Source organism: Juglans microcarpa x Juglans regia, chromosome 4D (assembly GCF_004785595.1).
Source record: "Juglans microcarpa x Juglans regia isolate MS1-56 chromosome 4D, Jm3101_v1.0, whole genome shotgun sequence".
Lineage (NCBI taxonomy): Eukaryota > Viridiplantae > Streptophyta > Magnoliopsida > Fagales > Juglandaceae > Juglans > Juglans microcarpa x Juglans regia.
Window position 1 is genome coordinate 35,033,262 of NC_054600.1, and position 23,442 is coordinate 35,056,703.

The 23,442-nt window shown below is 36.4% G+C and overlaps 4 protein-coding genes across 10 annotated transcripts; 1 reads left to right on the forward strand and 3 right to left on the reverse strand.

Annotated features, from left to right (window-relative positions):
* Window positions 1-1,065: 1,065 nt before the first annotated feature.
* Window positions 1,066-4,823, reverse strand: LOC121259411 (enhancer of rudimentary homolog). Of its 5 annotated transcripts, none has more exons than XM_041160995.1 (4): window positions 4,517-4,764; window positions 2,860-2,953; window positions 2,061-2,181; window positions 1,104-1,237 (listed from the first exon to the last, which is right to left on the reverse strand). In XM_041160995.1, exons 1-4 carry the CDS (start codon window positions 4,517-4,519, stop codon window positions 1,105-1,107), a joined length of 351 nt encoding a protein of 116 aa, XP_041016929.1. In that variant the 5' UTR covers window positions 4,520-4,764; the 3' UTR covers window position 1,104. The 5 variants fall into 5 exon arrangements, with proteins under 5 accessions (XP_041016927.1, XP_041016929.1, XP_041016931.1 ...); XM_041160997.1 differs by having other exon boundaries at window positions 1,131-1,466; window positions 4,517-4,698; XM_041160993.1 differs by lacking the exon at window positions 2,860-2,953 and having other exon boundaries at window positions 1,066-1,237; window positions 4,517-4,823.
* Window positions 4,824-5,505: 682 nt separating this feature from the next.
* LOC121260802 (L10-interacting MYB domain-containing protein) lies at window positions 5,506-13,024 on the reverse strand. Of its 3 annotated transcripts, none has more exons than XM_041162831.1 (9): window positions 12,834-13,024; window positions 10,415-10,755; window positions 10,102-10,252; window positions 9,257-9,597; window positions 9,036-9,186; window positions 8,124-8,464; window positions 7,899-8,049; window positions 6,461-6,801; window positions 5,506-6,153 (listed from the first exon to the last, which is right to left on the reverse strand). In XM_041162831.1, the coding sequence occupies exons 2-9, from the start codon at window positions 10,745-10,747 to the stop codon at window positions 5,653-5,655; spliced, it is 2,310 nt and encodes a 769-aa protein (XP_041018765.1). In that variant the 5' UTR covers window positions 10,748-10,755; window positions 12,834-13,024; the 3' UTR covers window positions 5,506-5,652. The 3 variants fall into 3 exon arrangements, with proteins under 3 accessions (XP_041018765.1, XP_041018766.1, XP_041018767.1); XM_041162832.1 differs by lacking the exon at window positions 12,834-13,024 and adding an exon at window positions 12,681-12,827; XM_041162833.1 differs by lacking the exon at window positions 12,834-13,024 and having other exon boundaries at window positions 10,102-10,226; window positions 10,415-10,626.
* A 2,361-nt stretch (window positions 13,025-15,385) lies between these two features.
* Window positions 15,386-17,787, forward strand: LOC121259101 (L-type lectin-domain containing receptor kinase IX.1-like). Its single transcript, XM_041160592.1, has one exon. The coding sequence runs from the start codon at window positions 15,480-15,482 to the stop codon at window positions 17,448-17,450; it is 1,971 nt and encodes a 656-aa protein (XP_041016526.1). The 5' UTR covers window positions 15,386-15,479; the 3' UTR covers window positions 17,451-17,787.
* Window positions 17,788-18,554: 767 nt separating this feature from the next.
* On the reverse strand, window positions 18,555-22,819 carry LOC121261616 (probable folate-biopterin transporter 2). Its single transcript, XM_041164063.1, has 5 exons — window positions 21,912-22,819; window positions 20,582-20,841; window positions 20,376-20,471; window positions 20,137-20,307; window positions 18,555-19,479 (listed from the first exon to the last, which is right to left on the reverse strand). The coding sequence occupies exons 1-5, from the start codon at window positions 22,276-22,278 to the stop codon at window positions 18,880-18,882; spliced, it is 1,494 nt and encodes a 497-aa protein (XP_041019997.1). The 5' UTR covers window positions 22,279-22,819; the 3' UTR covers window positions 18,555-18,879.
* Between the last annotated feature and the right edge of the window lie 623 nt (window positions 22,820-23,442).

A 23,442-nucleotide genomic window follows, 5' to 3' on the forward strand; every position in this document is an offset into this window, starting at 1 on the left:
ATATTAAAGATAAAGAAAGAGTTGAACCAATCCGAGAGGAGCGATTCATGTTATGTGAATTCTCTTATTGCAGAAGAGGGCGTGTTGCACTATTTTTTAGAGAGTTTTCAAGAGAAAGATCAAGCCGGTTGGATCGGGATTCGGGAACAGAGGATTGGAATGCCCATATCATTGGGCTTGGGATGCCACAATTGACAAACCCATATTTGACTGTAGATTCTTTTTCATTTTCATAATCTGGGATGAGATAATATCCAATTAGCCGAGCTTACTTGGTATGATAGGCAATTTTATTTTAGTAAATTACTGCATTATAATATAAATGGTACCCCACGTGAACCTTTCAAATCTGACCGTGCATAAAAAAAAACTCAAGAAACACTGAGCGTGTATTGCATCATCAATGAACTAAATTGCAAGTTGTCATCAGGTTTAAAACAAGGTCGTTTTGATCAGAGAGAGAGAAGGGGGGGGGGGGGGGGGGGAACCAGTGGTGAAAACCAATGCTTCGACGTGGGCTTTGACCAAAACTGACATCGATCGATAGAAAAAATTTGTATGAAACAACCAATCGTACCGATCGATAGGGAGCAGAAATAGCAGCTATATCGACTCCAACGATTCTCTGAAGGTTCAAGGTCCCCTAGCGGCGAGGTTCATTTGAGAGAGTAGAAAGAGACTTGCAAAGGAGAGAGAGAGAGAGAGACTAACTAACTGAGAATCAGAGAAGACAAAGGAAGGGGAAGAAGTCGATCTCAATTCAAAATAACATTGTTTGGTTTAAAATCAAATGACTTCATTTCAATTATTATTATTTTTTTTCAAACTGACATTCCAAAACGAGCGTCTTTTTATATATGTATAATTTAAATATATATTATTTATATAATTGATTGGTTCAACGGTCCAATTCAGCTTCAAACCGGGACCAAACCAGCCGACGAAGGTTTTGACATAATTATGCCGCAGGCCGACTGGTTCTACACCGGTTTCGGCTGGTTCCGTGCTCCGACAACCGGTCTGAAGCGGTTACAGTCGATTTCTTCAATTTGTGTACACCCCTACTAAGAACTTAGGCAAGCACATTCCGGAAAACCATAAAATTCACAGAAAAGTACCAGATTCCAATATCACCGTCAACCTCCCTAAACATGGGAGCACTTCCATAAGGGAATCATACGAACAAACAACAATAGTTGCTATTCTTTTGAAATCAGAGCATAGAGCCACCTTTGTCCTATAATATATGAGCACAACGAGGTTACAATTTGCGTATTAAACACCTTGGGTCAAATGCAAAGCCCACGCACAACTAAAATTCTACAGACAATCCGGTAGTGTAACTACAGACTTAAGCTGCAGAATCATACTAAATTTAATGTGCCAATTTCTTTAGGTGGTGAAATGTCCGCTGTTTGATCCATTGTCTATCATACGGTAAATAGCCATGGATGGAGTGATCATAACTGTAAACCAGAACCAAATGACAGATATATCAGTTTTCACATCGAGGTGTTGTTGGGGAAACGTACACATTCCCCAATTTTCCATAGAAAAGTTAATAACCACCATCAACAAAATACTTGGTGTGATGGGTAAACATATACATTCCTTAAGTTTCCATAGAAAAGCAACCGATCAAAAAAATAATTTATGTAGAAAAGAGAATTTTTTTTTTATAAGTAAGAAAAGAGAATATTCACTATCACCAAATAAATTGCACATGCATGTTTAGGGTTCGGTTTGGTAGATGAGATGAGATTATCTTCTCATATAATCATTGCAACTTTTCCAAACTCCTACACAAAATATAATAAACAATTCATTTTTTCAAATCCCAAAACAAAAATTATATTAATAAATTATATTCTAACAATATTTTATTCAACTTTCAACTTTTATCTCATCTCATCTCATCTTATTTATGTAACCAAACGAAGCTATCTCTTAAGCTTTGTAATTCTCTTTGTTGTTGTGTAGTTAGCAAGTTTTAGGGATCATGGACATGTGCTTCTTTCAAGAGATAATGAGAGGGGAAGGGTGGGGAGGGAGGGACATACACTAAGGCACTCATATCTGCAAGGCCGTCAATAAAATTGTAGAGATCTGCAATGTCATACGTGATGTTTCTTAAAGCTGGATTTAACTCTTTAAGCTTCCTTTCGTATAGCCCACATATACCTGTTACACAGAGTAATTTTTTTTTTTTTTTTTGATAAGTAAACGATAATGTTATTAATAAAGAATAGGCAAAGCCCAAGTACACAAGATGATATACAAGAGATAAGGCCTATCTAGGTCACAGTATTAGAAACTAGAACCTCTAATACTGTTAAAGTTATTATAAACTCTAGTAAATGCAAGAACATCGATAGACCAACCGCATTAAGGTTTTGGAGGCATTAGGTTTTATTATTTTCCAAAGGATCATCTCCATCAACAAAACAGACCCATCCTCCGAAACAGTCCTTACAAAGAAACCATGGACATCATATGGGGGTTGTTGGAACAAGGGCCACATAAGCAAGTAATGCCTATTCTGGTTTTATCCTTCTTCAGCTAGCAGATATTTTAGGTCAGAGCTTAGTCCTAGGTATATTTATCGTCAGAAGCCCTCTTCACTTTATTTTGGGCCTCATGAAACAAATAGTAGTGGATGTTGGTTGACAACATTTCAGAAGGTTATCTTTAAGGATTTTAATAGAGCTAGTTCAAATCCTGTTTAAAGGCTACTCTATTAGCTATACTAACAGTTACCAGCACTTAAGAGCAACCTTAAACAATGGACGCAGATGATGATGGAGATAGTATACTGGTAACTAACAACCATATGTAATATATACATGGTTTATCACATACCATCCATAGCTTGGCTTATCGAATCATAATCCATAAATGTTCTAGAGGCCTTGTTTGGGGAAGTTTGCATCAAAATAATGGTGTGCTTATTAGCCTACATACGAAGACAGAAAAAAATTAGTTGGCATCCTATCCAATAAGCATGCAATTAGTCACCAGAGGGAAAGTGAACTGTTTCACACAAAAAGTTGTATGCTTGTGAAAGATCAATCATCGGGTTTAACACGAGAAACTAATAGATATTTGATAAGTAATAGATCTTTTATTAAAAAGCGCAAACAGCCCAACTCAAGTACACATATTCTGATAGATATAACGCAATGTAATGTTATATTGCCACACTCACATGTGCAAATAAAAACAGCCAAGTTATGTGGAAGTGCTAATTTTTTTTTCAGTAAAATAGAAGTTATGTGGGAGTGATAATACTGGATCTGAAGAGTAAAAATGCAAATAAGGGAGCAAGGAAATATGGGCAACACTTATTCCTCTACACAAGTACAGAATGTGCAGGAACAACTCAATAACTGGCAGTTTATTAATAAAAATAAAACTATGAATGACCATACAGATTCATTGTCCATCATATATTATGAACTCAATTGTTCAATGCACCTAACAGAAGACTTCTATATCAACTATAACCACATCCAATTTGATACATCATCCGAAGTTTTTAAAGAAGCATAAATAATGTGATCAGAAAAATGGTAAGGGGGAATACATCAATGACTTTTCAAAGCCAGGAAAACCAAGATATACTCTCATACAAGAGATCATTTTAGGCCTCAAATACAAGAATATGTATATAAACAAATATCGAGAGTTTAAAGCATCAAACATCGCATGCTAGAACTTTGTGCCATCCACTTTCAGTTCAAAATAAAATTACACAAGCGAATTTATCATATCGGCTTATGCATTAGGGAATCAACTAGAAGTAATCGTATATTTTCTTTCGTGACAACTGCAATATAATCTACAAATTTAATGTTTTACCGTTCTTTTTATTCCTGAAAGGTTATCTCACAAGAAAAAAACCCTGATGAGTTTTCTAACAAAAGCATATTTAACACTTCAATATACATCATATCATACTAATAAAAAAAAAAAAAAATACTTCAATATGCATCGTAGTTACTCTTGGTGAAACAAAAAACATAAAGCCCGTGGAAAAAGCTAATAAATCAATAATTTAAAACCTTACCCAACCGTTTGGTTTCACAGAAAAGGGACAAAGAATGGGCAGAGAAAGAATAAAGCCTCACGTTCGATGCTGTTTTCGTTCCCAATCACATTGAAAAACAATCCAAGACTGGAAAAACGTAAAGAAGTCTTAAATACTGTTTTTCTTTCCCATAATTCGCACGTAACCAAAAAAGCCTAAAACTTGCCTTTAAAATTTGGTCAAATAGCAGGGCCATGGATGGAAAGAAAAACAAAAAAGAAGGAAGATCGGAATTTGAGAATAATTTTTTTTTCTTTTAGAAAAAAGGGCATGAGATGAAAAGGTTGTAGTAAAGTACGGAAACCCTAATAGTTAACGAAAGATCGACGATTACGTAAAGTGGTCTGTGATTCTCAAGATTAGGGCGAATTTGAATTAAATTAGTTATAAACAAATAAACAAATGAATGAAGATTAAAATATATATTACCATGAGGAACAGTAATCAGACAGAGCTCGAAGTAGGAGAATGGTCTGCGTGCAGGTGCAGCGACGAGAGAGAGAGAGAGAGAGAGGGAGAGAGAGAGAAGTGGAATCGGGGGAATGACGGAGGAGGGCGATTTGGACATGGACTGGCATATTGCCAGGTCACCAAGGAGGGCAAAAATGGAAATTGACATGATGGGCCCGACTAGACATGGGTGCAACTAATGACTTTTGGGCTGGTGTTTTTGGATCGTCCACGCTACTACACTCTCAAAATCAACCCCCTTTGAATTTGATGCCTCCCTCAGCTATCTATGTATTTAATTGGCAAGTTGGTACGAAGGAGTAGTTTCGTTTGGTTTATTAACTCATCTTAATTTATTATTATAATTTTTTAAAATTTTAATATAAAATATAATAAGTAATTTAATTTTTTTAAATTTTAAAATAATAATAATATTATATAATAATATTTTAATAATATTTTATCATTTCAACTCAACTCAAATCAACTCAAATCAACGTTCAACTGCAGCCTTAATTTATAATGATTTACAAGAGAAGTGGTTTTTGAAGTAAAACTGAATGCTCCAGTACGGAGTTTGATTCGCACATAAATAAAAAGAAGAGTATTAAAACCTTATCTTATTCATTTTAGAAAGTCCTTTCACCATCATAGACTGACTGACCATCATAACTAACGCGGCAACGCCTTTTTTTTATTTTTATAATTCGTTTAATTTATTTCATTTAATTATTATAATTTTTTTAAATTTTTATAAAAAAATAAAATAAATAATTCAACTTTTTTAAATTTTAAAATAAAAATAAGATTAAAAAAATATATTTTAATAATATTTTATTTTATTTTTAATTTTAATTTCAATTCATTTTATCTTATCTGCAAAAACAAACAATGCCTAAATGTTATTCTATCATAGACTGTATTTCATTCTATCGGATCAAAATCCTTGTTTTCCTACAAATATTAACAAAAATCTTTTCTCCTCTTTGCAAATTCAACAAGAAAATACATTTACAAACTAAAGCATCTAATCCAGTCAAAAAAACACTTTTGTTACTCAAAAGTGAGAGAGTCGAGACAAATGGATCATGTCACTCTCGAAATAAGGAACTCTACTACCGAGGAAGTTTTCTTAATAACCATTTCTTTCTCAGAGTGATATCCAATGCCAAAAACGTTTTTGCTTTTTTTTCATCTTCCATAAGATCGCAAGCATCCAACATTAGCTCATCATCTATGTCAGGTATTGCTTGGAGAGCATCGATTGCACTTTCTATCAATTTATAATTCTTATTCTCCTTGTTATGCACCAACCTTTTCACCACACCCGCCATCTCCGAAATAGCTTCTTCCATTCTTTTGCCAGTCTTTTGTGCCTTTCCAGGACGCTGTGATTTGGATGTTGTCTCAGCTGGTCGCTTCCTCTGATCATCACATGGTTCAGTATTCCCAGCTGGAACTTGTGGATCTTCTTCACACGCTCTATCCATTTCTATTTCCATCCCCAGAAACTGATCACTATGTCTTCCATCCAATACTTCATTTCCAAAGATCTTGCATAGATCGCTAAAACTGCATAACAATTTACCCCTGTATGAAATAGCATCAGGGTAGCCCTGCATAATGCATACATACATAAAAAACTTGTCATTGGCAGAATCAATAAACGATAATTTTGGCTAACATTGAACTCATTTTTACAGTCAGTACAATTATGCAGGAGGCATTGCTGCAATCCCACATTAAAATAAATAATAATAATAATAAAAAAAAAAAAACAACAACATTAGCTGTTCAACTGCTAAAATTTCTCTCTCTCAATAAGCATAATTCTCACTCCTATGTGATGTGTTGGAGGTGGAGCACTAACAGGTAGCTGTCCAAAAAAACAACATTAGCATTAGCAGAGAGGGAGGAATGCACCTTAACATAATCTTCCCAGACATTATTTTCAGCAGTAACCATTTGTTGAGATTCATCCCACACAAAACCACTACGATTGAGAATGCTGCTGATGTCATCATGCTGTTTCATCAAGCATATATACCAATCTTCTAGAAGATTCTTGTTACATTGGAGCCCAAATTTTCCATTAAATGATTCGATCATATCAGCCCACGCTTGCTCAGTGAATGCGTGAGTAACCTTATTGCCTCTCTGCACATGGTCTATCATGAGGTCAATAAAATAGAGCTCCATTGATGGTGTCCGATCCATCCTCAAAGGAATATCACCAGCAGGGGATTGGTCATTGTTTGGCTCACCTACAAAATGAGGAAAACCATGGGATACAAAAGCCGTTATTTTATTTTATTTTATGTGATACAACGAAAACAAAATAATTCAGATTCACACAGCAAGCAATACATTTCCCGGCACATAGGACAAATCCTTTACCCAGCATTCATGCTATCATCTAACTTGTAGTTTAATCACAACAAAAAGATAAATGACCTGTTCAATTTCATTCCAAGATGATTCATCCAATTCCAGCAACAACTTTGTTTTGCAGGTTTAAAAGCTATTGAGATCAGAATGTACAATTTTAAGCAATTCTCAATTAACAAATATAAAGTGTCAAGAAAATATGTGCATAACAAACGCTAAAGGCATTAGCTTACACCAGCTTAAATAATGCAGGATATTGCAGCTCACATAAACCCATCCATGTGGTCCTCAGACACAAAGGTTTATAAAAGTGAACTTCTAGAGAATCCAGATAATTTATCTTCGATCATGCATTCAACAAAAGTTTATTATTATATATTGCAATTTGCTGTAGGCAAGTGTGCATGGGTGAAAGAAGGAAAGAAAACCACATGGTTTGAGGGGAACTGACATATGCGTAATTATAATTGTTAAAATCTAGAAATGACATAAATGCGTAATTATAATATGTTTTGCCTTAGTTCTATTTTGCTATAGCTTGTATCTAGGTGTACTCACTTGTATAAATCCTATGTACTTGGGCTATGCCTATTTACTTGGAATAAATTCTATTATTATCTATCAAAAAAAATATTCCTAGACACATCGTATCGAGAACAAATCATCTTAAAGGACGAGTTAATTGTTCCCTTTGTTCAAAATGATTGTGTACGATTTTGTTCCTTCAAGTTAACCTAAGTTCACATAATACACTTCCAATAACTGGAAGCGGTAAATATATTCTAGAATTAAACCTAAATTTAAATCTCCACAGAAGAGTGCCCATTGTGTTGAATTTAATGCCAGCACCATAAAGGTGCACATATATTTTGCTTTAAGAGCCAATAGAACTCACACTCATCATACTAAACTCGTGACTCGAGATAATACTTTTGACCACTGCAGCCATCAGGATTTTCAGTAAGATACATACCCGTTATCAGCATAGGTAATTCACCACTGGGTTCTTCATTGCGTGACAAACGGCTGTACCTACCATCAGAATGTTCTTCTCCAAAGATAGCACACAATTTGTGATAGCTTGGAAGAGTTTTAACTCTGTATGATCGAGCATCAGGATGTTCCTGTATGCACTTTGTGTTAGGTGCAGTAGGGTAAAACAAAGTAAAATTAGAATAGAGAGTGGTTCACCATTCACCTTGGTATAAGCATCCCAAACACAATCATTAGCTGTTACCATTTCTCTTCTTTCATCCCACGAAAACCCACTCTGCTCCAGAAGAATCTTTACATCATTGTATTGCCTCCTCAAATGTTTGTATCGATTCTTCAGAACATCTTTGTCATGATGAGATCTGAATTTTGCATTAAAAGATGTGACCATGTCAATCCAAGCCTGGGTTATGAAAGTCTGTCCAAGTTTATTTCCTCCATGCACCTGTTCTAGTAACAAATCTATAAGATAACGGTCCATTGGTGGTGTCCAATATGTTCTTGTACGATCACTAAAAGTAGGGGTCTGTACTCCCTCTCTTTCACCTACAAAACCAAAGTTATAGTTATACGAGTTCATCAAAGGTCTCAAACAAATGAAAGATACAAGCATTGGCAAGTACTCAAGACATCTCAAATGAATAAGCAGCCTTTCTTGCATGACTACACTTTATAACCATCTTCCGAATATTACCATGTTCATCCTTGTAACTCTTTGGCCATGAAAATATTACAAGAGAACCTTGCTATGATATATAACCTTGAGAACTCATGTAAATATTGATTGACCAGAGAGATGTGATGAGGAAACCAGAAGACCCAACTAGAGGAAACCAGAAGACCCAACTACTAAGTTTCATCTGAGAGAGAGACTTTAAACATTTATGATTTATAGGCTTGAGAACATGTGTAAATATTGATTGACCGGAGAGATGTGATGAGGAAACCAGAAGACTGACAACTAAGTTTCATCTGAGAGAGAGACTTTAAACATTTGCAAAATTGATAAATACTGGTGAGGTTCCAATTTCTCTCTCCATATGATTTCCATTTGATCGGTGTTAAGCAAAAGCTATCTTATGAAACTCAAAGTCGAGCAAAGTAAGTCGTAACTCACCAGCCTTTCTGTCTGATAAGTCATCTTCAAGGTTTTTGTCTTGATGTAAATCGCAGGGGATCCCACCATCAATTTCGTTTCCATATACTAGAAGCAAATCATAGTAGTTTGGCAAGGTTTTTGTTCTATATGCCCGCGCATGCGGGTGTGCCTACATATATCATATGTCAGTCAAGAAACTTTAGAGAAGAATGAGAACAAAAATATTAAGAATGATGTACCTTGATATATGCATCCCAAACATCATCATCAGCTGCAATCATTTGTTGTGTTTCATCCCAGGAAAAGCCATTTTGTTTAAGAAGAAGTGTAATGTCGCTATAGTACTTCCACAATTTCTTATATCGATGCCTTAAAACCCTTTTCCCATGTTGAGGACCAAATTTTCCATTGAATGAAACAAGCATATCAGTCCAGGCTTGTTTATTGAAAGTATTATCTGACTTATTGCCTCTTCCTACTTGGTCCAGCATAAGCTCAATGAAAAACTGGTCCATGGCAGGAGTCCAATCAGTCCTCGTTCGCTCATTACTTGAAGGGCCAAGGCAGCCCATTCCGTCAACTACAATTTGGAGAAAACAATTGTAAACATTTTCATATCAGGTTATCAGAGTACATCCTTATTTACATTGAAGAACATTCTGGGAAACAAACCATCACAGGAGCAGTCATCCTACATATTTAGAGTTTTATGCAGCTCATGTTCGGTTGTTCACTAAGAAAGGTCATCTTTATTTATTTTGATAAGTGAAGAAAATTCATATCTATTAAACCATATAACATGACAACTAGGCTGCAAGTTTTTGTAGAAACAATTTGAAACACTTTCCATTTTGAAGATCGTAAGACTGAATTCCAACTGCATCTTAATTATTCCATATCTCATGTGCAAGTTTCATACACCACGAATAGGACAAGCAGCTCAGAGCTTTTTCAAAATGTGTATAAAAGCTTAACAGCAAATAAATAAATCATTATAAAACTAGTCTATTAAACACAGTATCAACACTATCATATTCAGTCCCCATAATAAAGCCAACTCCACAGCAGGAAAAAGGATAAATACCCATATTTACTCCTTGCACTTCCTCGTCAAAGTCTAGATCATGACTTGATCGGCTGTATCTTCCATCAGCGGTTGTATACCCATATATCAGGCACAAATCGCTAAAATTCAGCACTGCTTTAGTTCTGTAGGAGCGTGCATCAGGGTAAGCCTGCATGCACTTTATGTTCTTAAAAATTATGGACTAGATGCCTTCATGATATTATTTTTTGGATAAGTAATTGGAGACTTTATTTAAAAACACAGAAGGCGTAGCCCAAGTACACTGAATATATATGCTTTTACGATATGAACAAATAGAAAAGTAATGTACCTTAATGTAAGCATCCCAGACATAATCATCAGCCACCACCATTTGTCGATTTTCATCCCAAGAAAATCCATTCTGACCAAGAAGATTCTTCACATCATTGAATTGCTTCCACATATTTGTATAACGACTTTTTAGAACATCTTTGTCATATTGAGATCCAAAATTTGCATTGAACACATTGAGCATGTCGGTCCATGCTTGCTTGTTGAAAGTGTGGCCAATTCGATTGCCTCTATGCATCTGCTCTAGCATAAGGTCGATAAAATAGCGTTCCATTATTGGCGTCCAGTATGTCCTTGATCGATCATTGCTTGTACCAGTTTGGCTACCCATTCCTGGCCCTAAAAATAATCAATATTATTAGTCAGTTCATTTTGGTTGTATAAAAAGGTAGCTGATAGACAAGAATTGCAATAAAGGTTGCAATAGCACAAATTGATATTGAGATATCTCGAAAGAATTAGAATAAAAAAAACAATAGCAAGATTTTAAATTGAGACGGAAAGGAGTAACCTTCTTAACAAAAAAAAAAATGTACTTATTATAGTCTCTTTCGGCGGTAAAGAAATTGGTTAGTATAAGGAATTTGACTTCATTTGTTTATCTGAAGAATGATCTTGAACAAATGTCCTATTGAGTATGTAAATACAAAAGTTTGACTAGGACTAGATGACTAAATGATAGACTTTATCCTATCATTATATTTGTATTTTTGGATGAATGTAAAATAACAATATTGAGTTTGTCTAGAAGTTTTAGAGTTTGTTTAGATACGTCAGATATGTGAAAATCGAGTCCATAAGGATCTGCACTTATCCAAAACAGAAGGTTGAACTGGAATCAGAAGTTGCAGCGAAGAGTTATCGCGAAATGTCAGCAACCCGTTAGGAGACGTTCTCGCGACAGACTTGATCCATTAGCAGAGTCCTATCTCAACTGAAACTCTTTCCAGACTTTATATTTAAAGGGATTCGGTTTAAAAACTCTTTAAGGAGTTTTAGCCAGCAATTATTGAGAGTATATTTTGAGTGCTTGAGAGTGAAAATTCACTTGAAAATTTTCATATTGTTTTTCATCTCTCCTTGAGTGTGATCGTGCTCCAAATTTGGAGGATCGTTGATTGGATTTCAGCCATTGGAGTTCCAGAAAAAAATGCAATATTTGAAGATCACCAGAGGTTCTGGCTGCTATTGCGGTAGAAGACAAACAGGTCATTTGTCTAGTCAAGTAAGAGAGTCAATACAAAGGTTTTATAATTGAGAATTTATTTGTAATTTGATTTTTAAATAATAAAATTGTATTTTCTGGATTTGATTGCCCTGTAGAGTTTTACCTTTGAAGCATTCTTCAAAAGGTTTCCATTCGTAACCAATCGTTGTCTTATGCAAATCTATTTATTTACTTCAAGTTTTTGATTGTTTAAATACCCACAAGATTGAGAACTAATCAAGTTGTTCAAGTGAATTGGTACACAATCTTGTGAATATGTAAGGGTACATTGGGAATTTCAGAGTACTTGACTGCCTTGACTTTTCAAGACTAAAAAACAAAACAGTAAGTTTTTTGAGATTTGATAGTTGATCTTTGGAGCCAGGTAGCAGGTTGCTTAATAGCCCCTTACCAAGCCAATCTAAAGTAACACTGATATCTTTCGCGAGAGCAGGTGATTTTACTCTTCAAAAAAAAAACCAGTTCCACATAAGTAATAATGTGAGATCATCACATTTCATATCTACAAGTTTTTGTGTTGATTTTCCTACGGATTCGAAGTAACGAGTAAAGTTTCCTATTTTCGACAAAAGGATTTATCTTCATATATTACATTGATGCTGACATGCTGCCAATATAATAATATATTATATATCTTACTAGTTATTACTTGAAACTCTATTGAATCAGCTATAGCTTAAAGATAATTGAAAAAGAAGAAGCAATACTACTCAAAGATGGTCTCGGATGAGAGTAGCAGTGGAAAAGGGCTTGTCCAATGTTTTCTATAACCTCAAAGCGTTGCTACTATTAGAACTCATTATATGTAAGAAAAGAAATTGCACAAAGGGATTTGTCTATGACCTCTACTCTTTCCGAAAAGATGGAGGAGCTAACGACTTTTGATTCCTCACATCCCAACTATGATCTGATCAGATAATCAAAACCGAGGTTCAGTCAAAATATGAATGCAATTCAATAAAAACCAGAAAGCGAAATTGGGAGGAATTTTGGGGGGGGGGGGGGGGGGGGGAGGGAATAAGACACAGAAACGGACCCTGGAATTTTGAAAATACTCGAGCATTTCGTCCAACAATGGCGCTTTCCAACCAAGAAATCCATGACAGCGATAAAGCAGTACCCAGAAGGAGAAAACAAAAGCAATACAGAGAAGAAAGCGTAGAAACTTTCGAAAACTGAAAGGTTTTACCTGGCGGTGAAAAGGTTACAGCTTTAACCTGTTTGTAGTTTGTACCGACACGAGAGAGCCTGAATTGCAAGCGCTTTGGTTGGCGCCTAAAGCGAGTCTGTGAACTGAGATTGTGAAGAGTGTAACCCTAATCCGGAATAAGGGCAAAACGACCGAGGTGTTTGGTCACAGAGCAAGTCTGTTATCTGCTGCGCCGTGGTCGTCAAGTAGCCCTTCCTATATTATATATATATATATATATATCTAAAGCCCATAGTAGCCCAACTTAATCACAACCGTATTTAGACCCAAGTAGATGAGGCCCAGCCCAGACAAGCGTCACTCAAGTCTTGGGTTAAAGGAAGAAGAATGTACAAACACATGGAAGACTTGATAAATAAAAAAGTGAGCGCATAGTTTCAAACTTAGCTAGGTTTAGATGTTGAGATGAATTGAGTTTAATTATAAATAGTAATATTTTATTACGTTAAATTTAATTTTGTTTGATTAAAATATATGAGGTAGATTGAAATAAATTTAATTTTTTTATAAAAAATTAAAAAAATAATAAATTTTATCGATAATTAATTTGAAATGAATTAAAATAAATAAATGTGTCTGAACAACCAAACACAACTTTATATTCTCCATTTCTTGTAAATACACGTGAAAATAGAACACGTATTTTCCGAAGAAAACTATGAAATTTTGTCGATGAAAACTGATAAAAAAAAATCTTCTTATCATTAATTGTTTTGTGTAAAGTGAAATATTGACAATTATCTCTAGGACGTGGAAGTTGGAACTCAACTCGAGTAGTTTGAGAAACCTTATTGACCAAAGCGGAAAGGCAATAAGGGGGGCGGCGCAGAGGCACAAACGTGGCCGCTCCGGGTTCGCTCTGATGAAGCACACGGCGCGGCCGACATTCTTCCCCAAAATTTGAAGGGCCACACCACTACCGGCCGCTGTTTCACCATTTTCCACTTCACATGAAACTCCTTCACGTGTTGTCCACAAGGTGGCTCTCTTTATCAAATGAAAATTATAAACGCACGTCATTTTTTACAATATTTTACAGGAAAATACTAAATATACTTATAAACTTACAAAAATATTTTAATTCTCTACGTATTAGGTATTGATATATTAAATTTAAATTTTAAATTTAAAAAAAAAAACTAATAAAAAAATAATATTATACACCATATTCTTATCTTATTTTGATCATACTGAATAGTATGTGACACATTTATTACCATTAAATGATAAAGAAGTATATAATAAATGATCATTTAATAGTGATAAATATGTCATATTTTAATTAGTGGGATGAAAATATAATGATAATATAGTATATAGAATTTTTCTTTTGTAAAATACTTTATAAAACTAATATTATTTTATAAAAATATTCTTATTTTACAACATATATTATGAAATATATTGTGTGAAAATCATTACTCGTTCTACTCCATTCTTAGGCGACGATCATAGCCAGGCGATCATACCCAACAACTTCAGTTTTGGAATTTAATTACAAGGGTCATCACAAGTTACAATAATAAATAAATAACAACATGAGTCTTGGATTTTATCAATTCAAGAAATCGAGACCAAAACTGTTGAATTCCTGGAGATAACCATTTTTAGGGTTGGTTTAGATTTTGAATGAGATAATTTTAGATAAAAGTTAAAAAAATATATTGTTAAAATATTATTCTTTAATATTATTATTGTTTTAAGATTTAAAAATATTAAATTATGATTTAAAAAAATTAAATTATTTATTATATTTTATATAAAAATTTAAAAAAATTATAATGATAAAATGAAACGAAAAATTTTTCAAATTTAAACTGATATTATTCTTCCATCACCTGTTAGTTGTTACCTTTTGCCAAACAGTTGAAATCCTTGTAGGCCGCCCTTCTCTTTTTTATTACGAAAATTCTCCAATCGATCATTCTCAGCGATAGACAGACAGAATAAAGGACGGCAACAGTCCAACCCCACCCGCACGAGGTATATGGTCGATTCCCAACCTCCCAAGTCTTGTGATGTGTTACTTAATTTACTGTACAAAGAAGGGGGGAAGGAAGCAGCTCCTTCATCCACACCTACGCTCTACTCCATTCTCACGTGGTGAATAGGATATCATTACATGGTTTATGACGCAATCTTCCTTGTTATCAAAGTCAAAGCCTATACACCGCTTCAGAAGAAATCAAAGCAACCCAAAGTTAAAAATAAGAAACAAAAAGAATTGATGAATGAATACGCATGCATTTCTTCTTCTAGGGGGGCGGATTGACGTAAATGTTCCCCTTCTTAACACAAGATAGGGTTGTAGACACAAGTTCAAAAGCATCAAAGTGATATAAATATTAATAATAATACATATGCGAAATGAAAGTACTTTCCTCATATAAGTCATATATCATTCCGTTTTCTAATGATAGCCCAAATATGAAAGGGGCGACGCACTTTGCATACCGCAGTGGGGAATCACGTGTTATTTCGGCACAATACAAATCCTTCTTGGAAATGAGGATTTCCTAGTCTTACCTTAAATTTGGACACAAAACCCCTGAATCCCAGTCTATATATTCATCAACAGCTCCTGAATCCATTCCACCCAGGCCGGACACAGACAGCACGCCTGACATGGTCTCTTACAACATACTTTCATTCACCATGTCTCCGATCAGCCTTCACTTCTTGAATTTTCCCTGCATTGTTCTCTTCGTTTTCTTCCAAATTTTTATCCCCTTTGCCCATCCATTTTTCTTCCATCTTGATAGTGATTCCAGTAATCCAAACATCAACTACGAAGGCGATGCCCGGCCTTCCATCGGAAAAATTGTGCTCCCCGCATCAGATTTGCCGTATCGCGTAGGGCGGGCTAAGTATGCAAAGCCCCTGCACCTATGGGACAGCTGCTTAACGGGGAGTTATGGGGCCGACTTTACAACCCATTTCTCTTTCACCATTGACAATGTAAATGTTAGCGGGCCTAGCGGCCTCGCCTTTTTCCTGGCTCGTGTTGGGTACGAGCTTCCGCCCAACTCTGCTGGTGGAGAACTGGGATTATTCAATTCCACCAGCGACACCGACATGACCAAGAACCGTATCGTGATGGTTGAGTTCCACACTTCGATGCAGCGCGTTGGAATCAGTGAAAACTCACCCCGTTCAACCGTCAACACAAATTGGGACGCTAAATCGCATGCTGGGAAGGCAGCTAACGTGTGGATAACTTACAAAGCTTCGACCAAGAACCTTAGTGTGTTCTGGACATATGAGAAAAACCCTGTTTTCAAGGGTAAATCCCATCTTTCTTGCCATCTCGATCTAAAAGAGGTTCTGCCCCAGTTTATAAAGATTGGTTTCTCAGCTTCTACAAGCTCGACGCATGAGCGGTATACGATTCATTCATGGGATTTTCACTTAAATTTGAATCAAAGCTGCAATAAAATGAGGAGGACAATTTTGGCAACGTCTGTTGCTGCGGGTTTCTTGATTATGATGTTGCTGACGAGCATCATCAGTTGGTTAGTTCTGAAGAGGAGGAGAATCGGCAATGATCAAAGCCATGGAAATGACGCGGATTCAGAATCCTCCATAAGTACAAATCTTGAAAGAGGAGCGTTGCCTAGGAAATTTTCTTACCTAGAACTATTAGCAGCCACCAACGGCTTTGCCAAGGATAGAAAGCTAGGACAAGGAGGGTCTGGCCAAGTCTACAAAGGAACATTGTCCGATCTAGGACGCCCGGTTGCTGTGAAGAGAATCCTCACTGAATCCGAACACTCTCAGTCTCTATTCATCAACGAGGTGAAGATAATTAGTCGTTTAATACATCGGAATCTGGTTCAGTTCATCGGGTGGTGTCATGAGCAAGGCGAATTCTTGCTTGTTTACGAGCACATGACTAATGGCAGCCTCGATCATCACCTCTATGGCAAGGGAGAAGCGCTCCCATGGAATGCCAGATACAAGATAGTTTCAGGCTTGGCCTCAGCCCTTCATTATCTCCATGAAGAAGCGGAGCAGTACTGTGTCCTTCACAGAGACATCAAGTCTGCTAACATATTGTTGGACACAGATTTCAGCACCAAGCTTGGTGATTTTGGGGTTGCTAAGTTGGTGGATCCGAGGTTGACTCCTCGGAGAAGTAGGGTGGTAGGGACTTATGGCTACTTGGCCCCGGAATATGCAAATGAAGGGAGGGCCAGTAAAGAATCAGACATGTTTAGTTTTGGAGTAGTGGCTTTAGAAATCTCTTGCGGCAGGAGAACTTTTCAGGATGGAGAATTTCATGTCTCACTCGTGACGTGGGTTTGGGAGCTCTACCTTGCAGGAGATATTCTCAAAGCAGCTGATGAGAAATTGGGCATGAATTTTCACGAGGATGAAATAAAACGTTTGTTGGTTGTGGGATTATGGTGTACTCAACCTAACGACAGGAAAAGGCCAAAGGCAGGGCAAGTAATTAAGGTTCTTCGGCTTGAAGCACCGTTGCCAGAGCTTCCACATGACATGCATGAGCCTGGGTTTCATCCATTGTGCCCTCAATCCCAGGATCAAAGTTCTTCCCTTCAACTTACCTCAAGCCTCGACGACTTGGGTCGGTAAAGTGGTGCTGTTACAAATACCAAGCAAAACTCTGCTGGAATTTTTACTGTTTTTCCCAGTCAGATCCTTGTATAATTTCGCCCCTTGAAACTCATTACATTATTTTTTAAGTTAGACAATCATCACTCAGGAGTTTTTTTTCTGGTAATTTTGCCCAGATAAATGTTTATATGGAATCTCTTATTTTCTTCTCATTATTTTAATGAAAATTAATTTTTTGTTATTGTTTCCTCTAATGCCCTTCTCGCCTCTTTTTTACGTGGTCGAACTCATCTCCTATCTCGGCAAGTTTTAATACAACCTGACCAGAGAAAAGGTTAGCTAAGAGAATGAAAATGTAACAGGCCAAAACCCCGACTCAAACGATGTTTAAAACGAGATGCAGTCAATATATTAGACTTTGAGCTTGAAAGGATCAAAGATTTAACGGGGGTGAAGATTACCTGGCTGTAAGCGAAGTTGGGCATATAAGGCTCGTCAGCAAGCCAAAGACCCCCTACCAGGAAAAAGAAAAGAAAAAACTGAAAAATACAATAAATGATACTTTTAAATTGAAGATATGAAAAATATAAAATAGCTTTTAAACTTGAAGATTTGAGGATAACCTTAGGGCCTATGAGGTGAACAAAGATCCCACTTATGAAGAATCCTACTAGTGCTCCAATTGAGGAACTCAACGCACACAAGCTTTGCATGTCAGCTGCAAGAGAAGGATGTTTAATACTGTTCTGTGCTATTGCTACCCCAGCACTTCCCGCTGTCATTGACAGTAGGTCCAATACATGATGTAGCTTTACGTGCAATGCTAACAAGTGCATGGAGATCACACCGAAAAAGCTGAATTACACAACAAGAACTATCTATACCAATCATCAGGAGGAAGAGTCCACTGATTTATTACGTCTTTGTCACGTGGCTGGCCATGCACCTTTTAAATGTCGATTACGAGTAGCAAAAAAACAGAGTAGTACACCGCTTAGAGCGGAAACTGAAGGGATTTGTTTCCTTGTTTATCGCGAAATAAAATACAATAAAAATGAAAAACAAAAATACAATATTCATGACGAAAGTGGGCTGATAATTCAACAGGAATACATGCAGTGGTTGAAAGGAAAGATCGAAAACCTGTTGTACCAATTTAACATATAACTAGACATTAGGCTTCATGTGTGAAAGAGCAATAACGGTATCAAAAATTTTTGGTCTTTCATCCGGTCAATATTCTATGAACATCAATTTTAAAAACTCTGCAACAAAAGTCTGAGGGAAAGACTGAAGAGAAGATAAATGTTACAATCATAAAGAAGGGCTACCCACGTAATCTCAAGAATGCACCTCGCCAGCCCCAAGCTTGCAACTTTAGCTTCATCTACATATGCTTGTAATTGAAAATCCAAGAATATTTCGCTCTGAACAACTTTGTACTTAGCTATTTGACATCAACATCATTTATGAGGGAAACCAATTCAATATTCTCAGTTTCTTGCGTTTCAATCCCCTCTTTTGTACCCAAAACTTCACTTGGAAGAATGGAGGAGTTCGGATCACCTCTGGGTATCAGATACAGCAGACAAAGTGGACTAATTCTCAACAAGTTCCGAATCAATATGGCCAACCATAGACCATCGAATTTGGTTCGGGTAACCTTCAATATATGAAGGAGGAAGCCTCCTCCCCATGATGCTGAGAGAATTCCGACGTTGTCAATCGACATGAGCAGAGCAAAGAAAGTGCCTGCAATACCTGGGGGACAAAGCTTTGAGCTGAGGACAAGAAGAGGCATCCATTTGAGCCTTCCAATCATTTGATATACACTTTCATCAATAACTATGAAAAAATAATCTGACATGCCAAATTTCAAATTCAATCGCAACACCAAGATCAAATCCAGCATTCCTGACAAACCAAAAAGCAGCTGAGTCCAGAAGAGCAAGTCTCGGAAGGGGTAATCCTTAAGAACATTCTGGTAGAGGATCGCCCCCAAGAGGGAGCCAACTGAACCAATTGAGAATATATAGCCAACACTCTCCTGCATAAATCATAAGAACCATAATTTACTAGCATGCACAAAGTTCTCTGCATCAAGCCACAAATTAGAAGCAGATTTTCATCTAGTCACTTTGCCTCGTTTGTTTTCAGGAAACATCTCATCTCATCTCATCTCATCTCACTTCATCATTACAACTTTCCCAAATCCCCACACAAAATAAAATAAACAATTCAACTTTTTCAAATCCCAAAACAAAAATAATATTAAAAAATATATTCTAACAATATTTTATTCAACTTTTTAACTTTAATCTCATCTCTGAAAACAATCGAGCCCTTAGATCATAACTTGCCCAGAAAAATTAAACCATTCTAACATATAATCAATCATGTCTTATATTGTGCAATTCGGAGATGACACAGCATCTCATCTATATGTTTGTTACTGTGGTGTGTGCATAAATTCATTTATAAAAAATATAGTGGACTAGGTTCTATATTCCTGCAATAGCCGCCAAGGCCTGAGAGTGAATTTCGGCTGGAAGTCACTATCACCTATCACTTTGCAACTCCTTTGTCTTCTTTCCATATTCCAAATTCACACTATCATAATGTTCAACAATCTCGTGGGTTTTAGATTCCCCTTGGCTGTCTTCACGATTGGGAATTGCTTAATGACAATTGCTAGATCAAATACCTGAGATAAAGAGGGTCCCCCCTTTGAGTCGGTGTACCAATAGAACATTCCCTCATGGATATCCAAGCTCAATGCAATGGATAAGTACATATATAAGCATGGCTTCCAAACGTCTGGGCATTTCAGTGTTGTCCACATAGCCTTGACAGCATCTAGAAACTTCTGGTTTACCTGAGTCCAGCCATATAATTAGACTTTGAGCTTAAAAGGATCAAAGATTTCACGGGGGTAAAGATTACCTGTCTGTATGCGAAGTTGGGCATATAAGGCTCGTCAAGCAGACTTCCAACTGAAAATACAAGTACAGCTGGGATAGTCAGCAAGCCAAAGACCCCCTACCAAGAAAAAAGAAAAGAAAAAACTGAAAAATACAATAAATGATACTTTTAAATTGAAGATATGAAAAATATAAAATAGCTTTTAGATTTGAAGATATGAGGATAACCTTAGGGCCTATGAGGTGAACAAAGATCCCACTTATGAAGAATCCTACTAGTGCTCCAATTGAGGAACTCAACGCACACAAGCTTTGCATGTCAGCTGCAAGAGAAGGATGTTTAATACTGTTCTGTGCCACACAGGCATCTATGGTCACATCTGCCATTGCTACCCCAGCACTTCCCGCTGTCAATGACAGTAGGGCCAATACTAGATGTAGCTTTTCGTGCAATGCTAACAAGAGCATGGAGATCACACCGAGAAAACCTGAATTACACAACAAGAACTGTCTAATGAGAGAACTGTATCAATCCTTCGTGTAATAGATTACTTAAAGGACTAACTTTTGTTAAAATCTTATGGACAAATCAGGTCTAAGAATATAAAACTTGAAATGAAAATCTCACAAGAATTTACTTTTTCACTCTCCCCCTTTTAGGCTTCTTGTACTTTAGTTAAGTGACCACATTGCACATCATATGAGAATTCCTCAACATAGATGCTGTTGTCATTATAGTTTCCACTAAAGGGACAAGGGGAAAACGTCACTGCTAGTTGAATAGTCTAATTGGATAAACCAAAAATAGAGATCGATTGTGAACCCCTGTGATGATTGCAGGGATAACAATATGAACAAGAATATAGAGTAAATATAAGCTAGGAATGTTCTTATTACTATTGCTTCTGTTTCAGACTCATGGATCTCCTTCCACCGAAAATGGGTTCCTATCCATGTTCTTTCTGTGTCACTCATTTACAATTGAAGCCCACGTTGATAAAACAATCATCCATGACTCCCAAGTACATCTAAATATAAGATGATTCGATCTTTAATGACAAATCTTTCTTAGGGGTGCAACCTCTGCTCACATCATCATCACTTTTCACAAAATATCCAATAAATGCTTCCGCATAAAATATGACGAAGAAACTCATATAGTGAACTCCTAACAACAAGACCATCCACAGGCAAGCAAGGCACAATATTTTGAAATTTTAAACAATAAAAAATGTCCATCCGATCAAAAGTGAACTAGCATGCTCAAAATGCAGATATCTAGCGTTGTTACTAACATGGAAACAAAAATAAATAAATATATAAATCTAGCTTTGTTACTTAACAATTTGAAAATTCAGTGAAATAACGTGGAAACAAATTTTTATTCACTAAAATAAGCAATTATAGAATGAAATTAATTCCATTTTGAACACTCAAAATGGATTCTAAATTTGACGCTTTTATGGTAAACTATAAACATATCAGCGAGATCCCATAACGCTAAATTGCATATTCAAGAATGACTTTAGAGGTGAAAGTTATATGATGTGTCATTTACCAGCTAAAATGAAATAAGGCCGCCTGTGATACCCAAAAATTGGAAGAACATCGGTAAGAAGGCCCCAGAGAGGCTTGACAATCCAAGGAATGGAAGTTATCGCTGTATAAATCTGCGCTTCAGAAGGCTGCACCTTCTGGACATCCTTCATGTAATACTCCATGTCTACGCGATTAAGAGCTCCACCTAATCCCTGACTTATTCCATAAACAACCACCACCCCAAATACAAAACTCCAATGCATCTCAGAGGCAAGCATTTTAAACCAACGGATTGGAATGCAAAAACAACCACAAAAATCCTTTTGGGACTCTTTTTCCCTCTCAGTCTCACCAGAGGCTTCTTCGAGATTCTCGTCCTCTACCATTATTAACTTCTTCTGATACAAACTTTGAGAAAACAACAAAAATCCAGTTCACGAATCAATGTCTCCTGATCTGGAAATATCAAAGTGATCGAGTTTCCTCAGGAAAAATAGAAATTCCTGAAGTCAGTTGTGTTTTCGACACCATATTTCTTGAAAAACAAGAAGTCAACAGCCACCCAGCTCGACAGAACAACATTTACTGAAATGGGCAACACCAGAGAAGATTGAAAATAAAATAAGATTTCTGATCTGAGTTCTGTTTCCTGAACTGGGCTTCTTCAAACAGATGGAAATTCCTCAGGAAAGATCGAGATTTTGAAACTGGGTTCTGGTTTTTGCTTGGACCAACTTTGACTTAAAGCAAGTAATTTTTGAAAAGAGACTGGTAATATAGTTTCGCTCTAATTCCTTCCAAAGCCACGTCTCAGATTGGGAAGCGATTTATTTGGAGGCAGATCAGAAATGTGGTAGTTCTTAAGTCTTAAGGTTGCAGATGGATCTCTGACAACAGGTTTTGTTTTACCAACCAAACGGTAAAAACCCTATTTTTCAACCCAACCCATTAGTTTGTTACTTTACTGCCAGTGTAACCATTAACAAGTAGAAAACAAATTACTTCTTGTTTGTGAGCCTGAAAAAAAATAAATAAATAAAAGAAAGAGACGGAGAAGAAGATAAAAGAAAGACCAAGCACCCAAAATCTACAGTTACTAGTTAGATAAGATCAAAGCATTTTCAGCCGTCAGAAATTACTGGAAATAAACAAATATGAAAGCGCCAAGCTTTTTTTTTTTTTTTGAAAAGAATAAGGATTAAAAAAAAAAAACCCTTAACCAATAACATTCCGTTTGGATATAGAGATATCTCATTCCATCTAATTTAATTTTAATAGGAAAGTTTCGAACAATTATAGCCACAATTGCTTGTTTCACAGGCGCGCACACACACACATGTCGATGCCAGTCTTGCTGAAAATTGTAGCACGCACGCCAGCCAGCAGTAACTAGTAAAGATGATTTTATGGTTTGTTAACAATTATTGGACACAGTTTGTAGAATAATTGCATGTTTGACTTCTCCATCCATAGGTGACGTCGTTAACACGTCGTTTAATTCATTTAGGTGAACCGCAAAGCAACCTAATAATACGACACTGCCGAGCGCC

Excerpts from the sequence above, each read along its gene's own strand:
- LOC121259411 (XM_041160993.1), bottom strand. The coding sequence starts at position 4,706 with ATGTCAATTTCCATTTTTGCCCTCCTTGGTGACCTGGCAATATGCCAG. Across the intron at positions 2,182-4,516 it reads TCTGATTACTGTTCCTCATG|GTATATGTGGGCTATACGAA; the intron begins GTAATATATATT and ends TCTGTGTAACAG. Across the intron at positions 1,238-2,060 it reads GCAGATATGAGTGCCTTAGT|GACAAAGGTGGCTCTATGCT; the intron begins GTATGTCCCTCC and ends CATATATTATAG.
- LOC121260802 (XM_041162831.1), bottom strand. The coding sequence starts at position 10,747 with ATGGGTAGCCAAACTGGTACAAGCAATGATCGATCAAGGACATACTGG. Across the intron at positions 10,253-10,414 it reads TCTGGGATGCTTACATTAAG|GCTTACCCTGATGCACGCTC; the intron begins GTACATTACTTT and ends AAGTGCATGCAG. Across the intron at positions 8,050-8,123 it reads TTTGGGATGCTTATACCAAG|GAACATCCTGATGCTCGATC; the intron begins GTGAATGGTGAA and ends AAGTGCATACAG.
- LOC121261616 (XM_041164063.1), bottom strand. The coding sequence starts at position 22,278 with ATGGTAGAGGACGAGAATCTCGAAGAAGCCTCTGGTGAGACTGAGAGG. Across the intron at positions 20,308-20,375 it reads CCAACTTCGCATACAGACAG|GTAAACCAGAAGTTTCTAGA; the intron begins GTAATCTTTACC and ends GGCTGGACTCAG. Across the intron at positions 19,480-20,136 it reads GGGGACCCTCTTTATCTCAG|GAGAGTGTTGGCTATATATT; the intron begins GTATTTGATCTA and ends TGATTTATGCAG.
- LOC121259101 (XM_041160592.1), top strand. The coding sequence starts at position 15,480 with ATGGTCTCTTACAACATACTTTCATTCACCATGTCTCCGATCAGCCTT.